This window comes from Colobus angolensis, unplaced genomic scaffold, assembly GCF_000951035.1.
Source record: "Colobus angolensis palliatus isolate OR3802 unplaced genomic scaffold, Cang.pa_1.0 Scaffold616, whole genome shotgun sequence".
NCBI lineage: Eukaryota > Metazoa > Chordata > Mammalia > Primates > Cercopithecidae > Colobus > Colobus angolensis.
In genome coordinates, this window is record NW_012119777.1 from 769794 (window position 1) to 777549 (window position 7756).

General features: G+C 41.0%; 1 protein-coding gene and 1 pseudogene across 1 annotated transcript; one reads left to right on the forward strand and one right to left on the reverse strand.

Moving 5' to 3' along the window:
- Positions 1-22: 22 nt before the first annotated feature.
- On the forward strand, positions 23-1185 carry LOC105527339 (annotated as a pseudogene).
- A 3013-nt stretch (positions 1186-4198) lies between these two features.
- On the reverse strand, positions 4199-5140 carry LOC105527340 (olfactory receptor 51F2-like). The gene has a single exon (XM_011963629.1). It carries the CDS (start codon positions 5138-5140, stop codon positions 4199-4201), a length of 942 nt encoding a protein of 313 aa, XP_011819019.1.
- Positions 5141-7756: the final 2616 nt, after the last annotated feature.

Genomic DNA, 7756 nt, shown 5'->3' on the forward strand with positions numbered 1-7756 from the left:
GCAGAAGACAGCTTAGAGCAACATGGACAACATGTTCCAGAGCTACATCAACAACTTTAGGCGGCAGCTGGAGACTCTGGGTCAGGAGAAGCTGAAGCTGGAGGCGGAGTTTGGCAACATGCAGGGGCTGGTGGAGGACTTCAAGAACAAGTATGAGGATGAGATCAATAAGTGTACAGAGATGGAGAATGAATTTGTCCTTATCAAGAAGGATGCGGATGAAGCTAACAAGAACAAGATAGAGCTGGAGCCTCACCTGGAAGGGCTGACTGATAAGATCGGCTTCCTCAGGCAGCTGTATGAAAAGGAGATCTGGGAGCTGCAGTCCCAGATCTCAGACACTTCTGTGGTGCTGTCCATGGACAATAGCCACTCCCTGGACATGGACAGCATCATCGCTGAGGCCAAGGTGCACTACAAGGATATCGCCAACCACAGCCGGGCTGAGGCTGAGAGCATGCACCAGATCAAGTATAAGGAGCTGCAAACACTGGCTGGGAAGCACGGGATGACCTGCAGCACACAAAGACTGAGATCTCCAAGATGAACCGGAACATCAGCCTACTCCAGGCTGAAATTGACGGCCTCAAAGGCCAGAGGGCTTCCCTGGAGGCCTCCATCACAGACGCCAAGCAGAGTGGGGAGCTGGCCATTAAGGATGCCAACGCCAAGCTGTCGGAGCTGGAGGCCGCCCCGCAGCGGGCCAAGCAGAACACGGCCTGACAGTTCCGTGGGTACCGGGAGCTGATGAACGTCAAACTGGCCCTGGATATCGAGATCGCCACCTACAGGAAGCTGCTGGAAGGTGAGGAGAGCTGGCTGGAGTCTGGGATGCAGAACATGAGTATCCGTAGGAAGACCACGAGCCCCTATGCAGGTGGTCTGAGCTCAGCCTATGGGGGCCTCATAAGCCCTGGCCTCAGCTACGACCTGGCCTCCAGCTTTGGCTCTGGCTCAGGCTCCAGCTCCTTCAGCCACACTAGCTCCACCAGAGCCCTGGTCGTGAAGAAGATCGAGACCCGCGAAGGGAAGCTGGTGTCCGAGTCGTCTGACGTCCTGCCCAAGCGAACAGCTGTGGCAGCCCCTCCCAGGCTGCCCCTCCTGTGGCTGCTCGAGAGCCCGAGAGAGAGGCCACTGTGCAGGGTAGCACAGGGAACAGGAGACCGCCCTGAGGTTCAGCCCTAGCCCGCAGCCCACAGCAGGGAGTTTAATGCCTAAGGACCGCCCTTGTCCATGCCTCCAGCTACAAAACAATTCAATTGCTTTTTTTTTCCCTGTCCTATACAAAACCTCAGCTAGCTCTGACGAAAAAAAAAAAAAAAAAAGTAATTACTTAATGCCTTAGGTGGTGAAAAAACAATTAGCGTCTATTAAATGCATTTCAAACTAAAAAGTACTTAAGGTTAAGTAAAAGTAGACCTATTAAGATCAAGGAGTCATCCCTTTGCTCATTAAAGAGATATGTATCAGTCACAAAATCAGCAGGAAATAAAATTCATTCAGAATAACTTAAAGTGAGAGATGTCAGTAAAAAAACTAATTATAGAATAATGGGCATGGCTTAGGAAACAAACAAGGTGTGTTAGTCCATTCTCACACTGCTATAAATAAATACCTGAGACTGGGTAACTTACAAAGAAAAGAGGTTTAACTGGCTCACAGTTTTGCAGACTATGCAAGAAGCATAGCAATTTCTGCTTCTGGGGAGGCCTCAGGAAGCTTTCAGTCATGGCAGAAGGCAAAGTGAGAACAAGGTACTTCACATGGTTGAAGCAAGAGGAAGATGTAACCCATTGGGGATTACATTTCAACACGAGATTTGGTTAGGGACAGAGATCCAAACTGTATCACAAGGGATGCTGAGATGCCTGGAGACTGGTGATAGTGAGAAACCATTACAATTCCAGGGGCCGAAGCGGGAGGACGAAACATTGTCAAAGCAGAATGTCTCCTCCAACTCTACATTCTCATTCTGGTGCCTTTCATTTTGTGAACCCAACTCCAAGTCAGCTCACAAGAGAACCTGATAATACAGTCCATTTTGGTCTGAAGCATGAAGAAGAGCACAAAATAATGGACAATAGAACTGGAGATTAAGAGAACAGTGAAAATAATGAGCACAAGTTTCCAGTCAAAATATATCAGCTGAAAATAGATATGCCATATTCTCTGTCTTTGGAAAAAAATCCATTCTTGAACAGACATGAGAGCAATTGGAAAGATGAGACATAAGACAAAGAGTTCTTGAACAGCCAGTAAGCTCCAAAACAGATGTTGACGCAGACACAATCTGAAACTCTATTGCTGGCCATTGCACAGGAGACCTGAAGTAGCAGAGGAGAGAGGGGGCATGTCCTAGGAGAAGTAGATATTTGGTAGAAAGGAGAGAAAACATCCCCAAGAAATACCCCAAAATTGTCAACTAGCATCCTTTCGGAAGATTGTATGTAATGGTATTTGGTGAACTGCTAAAGCATTTGGCTGGCTGTAGTTGTTAATTACTGACGTTATTAACAGCAGTCCTCTATCATGACCATATTGAGCTTCTGTTACAAGCACCTCACTCCATTGTGGTGGCTATTGGCTTTCTCAACTCCAAATCCACCATTCTATAGACTCTGCTTTTGATAAGAAGGCTGCAACTCATCAATCAGAATCATCGTTTGGTTCCCTGCTATGTTCCATTAATTGGGGGAGGCTGGGACACTGGAAGCTTCTGTAGGGACAAATATCCCTATCATGTTTGCTTATTATACCTATCAGTGCTATCACAGCAATAGTTCTTTGCCCAGATGCATTGGTTCCAGTTTCTAGTTTATTTTTTTCCCACACTTCCAGCAATATTCTAATCATGTCCCTCAAAAGAAATAGAACCAACTATCAGTGGGCTGTGTTCAGGGACCTGAGTCCCAACTCCACAAGAGGTCTTTCTCTGGTGTTCCTGAGGTATGAGCTGTAGCGGGGAAGTCCTCTTTCCTGCAAAGTTGGCTCTTGGCCTCATGTTCTCCGTCCTTTGAGCTCCTAAGGTACCAGAACCAAAAGAGCAGCACCCTTTCATTATAGGTCAGAATATAAGCTCTTGGGGAAACTCTCCACCAAAATTATAGTTTTTAATAAGCCCAGACTCTTCTCTTTGTTACCAAAGCCATACGAGTAGAGGAACTTCCTATAGTTATTATCCCTGCATTATTCCCATATTCCCTTTTTTTTCCCTTTCAGTCCTCTGATATCTGTTTATCCAGTTCTTTGTACTAAATGCTTCCTGTGTTAGTCACTGGTGTGACTTCTATTTTTCAGTCTAGACCCTTAATAGCATATCCATTTCAACTTTCCTTGAGGATAAAGTCCAAGCATAGCATTATAAATCCCACCAGATTAAAATATTTCTGTATTTGCTTCTTGTTAATCTTGAGGCCTTAAAGAAAATTAATTTATTTGAAGATGGTATTTCCCAAAAGCAGGAACACGTCTGTTTAGCAATAAGCATGACATTACAACTTCTGAAGAAACTATACAGATTGGAGCTGAATTAAGCATAGTTGTATTTCACAGAATGCTTATACTCGACATCTTCCCTGAAGAGCTGGGAGAAAGTATGAATATTTGGCCAAATACAGTTAGGTTAGTGACAACACAATAAAATATTTATTTATTATACTAGCTGTTAAATGTGGAGGTCAATGAGGCCAGAGGCAAAGGAAAGTAAAAATATTTGGAACAATTAAGTAACCATGGACATGGCAAGTTGTCTATGGTAAATTTCATTTATAAGATTCAGTAATTTGAAATTGTTAATGCACTTTTTATTCCCATTTGAGAGCAGGGTGATGTTATTTATCTCTTTAAAGGAGAAGTTTAAATAATAAGTAGACACTTTCTCTTTTTCCATTTTTTTAAAACAAAATAATACCACATTTGCAAACTAAGGTGGGCCATTGGTTAACCAAGCTTTGAAAATGATTCATCTCAAATATAGAAATGTTCTTATTATCATCATGACTATCAAACGAAAAGAATGGTATCCTTGAGAATCTTCAGCTCATATTAATCTCTCTGAGTTCACAATCTTCTTACTTCAAACTAAGTTGTATTTTGAGAAACTTTAAATACAAGCATGAGTCTAAACATATTAACCTCTTTAAATGGCATTTTACTCATCTATAAAGTGACAAAGAACAGAAAAAATTGAAACGTTCATCTAGTTCTTTGCCGTGCTAGAATGGAGAACTTTCAGCACAATCTGGCGTATCTGTTTGGTCTTCACACTATAGATGATGGGGTTCATTACAGGAGAGATTGGTAGGTAGGCACTGGCAATCAAAGTGTGCAGGTAGGGTGGGGCCTGCTTCCCAAACCTGTGAACAAAGGACAGACTGATCAATGGAATGTAAAATACAGCAACAGCCCCAATATGGGAGATACATGTGCTGAAGGCTTTCTTCCTTTCTTCCGGGGAAGCAATGCTAAGAACAGTCTTAATGATCAAAATATAAGAAAGAACAATAAAGATGGAATCCACCCCAGCAGTAGTAATCAGGGCAGTCATCCCAACTACACTGTTGATTCTGGTGTCTGTGCATGAGAGCTTCATCACATCAGGGTGAAAGCAATAGGAGTGGTGGAGCATGTGGTAGGACAGTCTGTTAAGAAGCAACACCATAGGGATCAGTGTTATTGTTAACCTGGTGATAATTGCTACTCCAATCTGTGCTATTTTAAGATCAGTTAAGACAGAAGTATATCTAAGAGGATTAGTAATGGCCACAAAATGATCAAAAGCCATGGCCAACAGCACTGAGGATTCCATGACAGTGAAGAGTTGAATAAAGAACATCTGGGACAAGCAGGCATTAAAGCTTATTTCCCTCACATTGAACCAGAATATACCCAGCATAGTGACCAGAGTGGATATGGACAGGCCGAGGTCAGTGGTGGACAGCATGGGGAGGAAATAGTACATGGGTTCGTGGAGGCTGGGCTGAGTGACGATGGCAAAGAGGATCAGGTTGTTTCCTGAGAGGGCAGTTACATAGAGGAAACAGAAGGAAATGGAGATCCAGGTGTGGAAGCCTTCCAGCCCAGGAACACCAGTGAGCAGGAAAATGATGGAAGTGGAGGTGATAGTCTGCAAAGTTGACATATTGAATTCAAACGGCAGAATCTTAAGCTGTGTCTGGAAATGATAAACTGTATTTATTTATTATGCATTTAATCGGAAATTATTTCACCAAGTAAACATTTATAAAAGATGATGTCTACATTGTATAGAAAACTCATAAATATTGATTAATGACAACAACAAATGAAGGCCACATCAAACAAAGGAGCAGAAAACAGGAAATGAATGGTTCCCTGAGGATACAGAATTTGTGCAAAAACAAAGAGAGCAGCATTCCTTCTTATTTAAGTTCACATGTCTGATGAGTGACTTCAAGTGGTAGGTAGTCAGCAAATATTTGTTGAAGTGTGTTCAAAGGGTTGTATGATATTTTAGACAAATAGTAAATAATATATGCAGTGATTCTGATACATAATTGAATTACACTAGCTTTTAGAGGCCCATCCAAAAAATCCTCTCTTTATCTCCTGCTATTTTCTTTCAATCAGAATCAGATCCAATATATCCAACAAATAGCCAACATTTGTTGATCCCCTGCTATCTGCAGTTGATAATACCCTGGATAAGCATACAGTCTATTTGAGATATCAAAACTTAAACTGTACCTAAGAAATTTTCATACCACATAACAAGTATGAGTTAGATATAAAAACATATACTTATGTATAAACCATAATTAGAGTATATGGGGCCTCCAATATGAAAGTATTATGGATAGTTTGATGTTATGAATTTTTATCCTGCATCCCAAGTCAACGTTTCTTATAGCTGCGTGTTATAAATTTTAACTGAGTTAAATTACTCTGACATTTACCAGCTGGGTTACCACATGATGAGTTACTAAACTGTATGTGCCTCATTTTCTCCATCTCTAAAGTAACTATGGTGTGCATATCCATAGGACTGTTGTGAAGATTAAATTAATGTATGTGAAAATCTCAGCAGAGCATCTCACTATGGTAAAAACTTACCAAATATTAGTTATTATCATTAAAGAGAAAAATTAAAGCTAAAATTGTATACACACATTGTTTTCCAACATCTATCCCCAATCCTCCCCCTCATTTATCTATTTTTCTCTTTATCTGGTAGCTGAGAACAAAAAAAAAAAAATGGAAATATTCCAAGTCTAATTTAGGTAATATCCACTGGTTAATTTCTCTACAACTGTTTTTCTCATCCTTTCTTCATCTTTCCAGGTTAAAAAGAAGAGCACTTACTGCTTTCCAGACAACCCCCATTACCTAGTCTCAATCTATCTTGGATGTTAGTTTAGTTTAACATCAAACATTACTGAGTGCAAGCTGAAATCCAGACTGTCGACATACAGAGCCAAGTGAAGTATTGCACCTGCCCTGAGGATCATTAGGAAATAATAGGATAGTTCAGAAAACAAATGTGTAAACAAATGATAAGACTGTATTTAAAATACGGAGGTATATATATTAGATAGTTGGAGGGGATGGAGTCAAACAGCTTCTCTGAGTAAGTAAAGAATTGTTGAGCAGAGGCTGATAAATTAAAATCATCATGAAAGAAATTCTAAGCATATTTAAAGGCGATGGAGTTTCAGATATTTTAGAAATGCCACTAAAGTGTGAGATACAGTGTACCAAAAGGTAGTGTTTAAGAGGTAAGAGAGGGCCAGGTATGGTGGCTCATGCCTGTAATCCCAGCACTTTGGGAGGCCAAGGCAGGTGGATCACCTGAGGTCAAGAGATCGACACCAGCCTGGCCAACATGGTGAAACCCCATCTCTACTAAAAATACAAAACATTAGCCAGGCATGGTGGCACATACCTGCAACCCCAGCTACTCAGGAGGCTGAGGCAGGAGAATCGCTTGAACCTGGGAGGCGGAGGTTGCAATGAGCTGAGATCATGCCATTGCACTCCAGCCTAGGCAACAAGAACAAAACTCCATCTCAAAAAAAAAAAAAAAAAAAGGAAGTAAGAGAGCTCAAGTATGGACTCAAGTATAGAATTATCTTCTTCACTTCAAAAGGGTAAGAGATTTGTGCTATTCATATAATCTATATAAACATGCAGTTTATTCCTCAGTCTAAATATAATTAAAAACAACAAGAACAACATTCTTTGTTCTTCTTAGCCTACATCCCTGCTATGTGTATCTCTTTTTCTACACCAACAACCATAAAATTATTTGCCTATCCTCATTTCTGTACCTCATGGTTCATACCTATATTTGAAGTCTGGTTCTGTTTTTGACCAAAGCATACTTTGTTGCATTAGCTGTCTATAACTGCATAAGAAATTACTAAAAATTCAGTGGCTTTAAACAAAACACATATATTACCTCACAGTTCTGTAAGTCAGATGTCTGAGCACAGCAAAACTAGATGCACTACTCAGGATCTCACAAGGCTGAAATTAAAGTTCCAGCCAGTACCATGTTCTTAATTGGAGAGGAGGGTCCTTAAAATCCTCACTCAGATTGCTATAGGAATTTAGTTCCTTGTGGTATATGGTTGAGGTCTCCAATTTCTTGCTTGGCTTTTAGCTTCTAGAGGCTACTCTCAGTCCCAGTCATGTGTTCTTCTCGCAACATGACATCTTAGGTCTTCAAATCCAGCAGGAGAACCTCCTTGGAGATTCTTGTCTCTTTTAAAGACTTCTA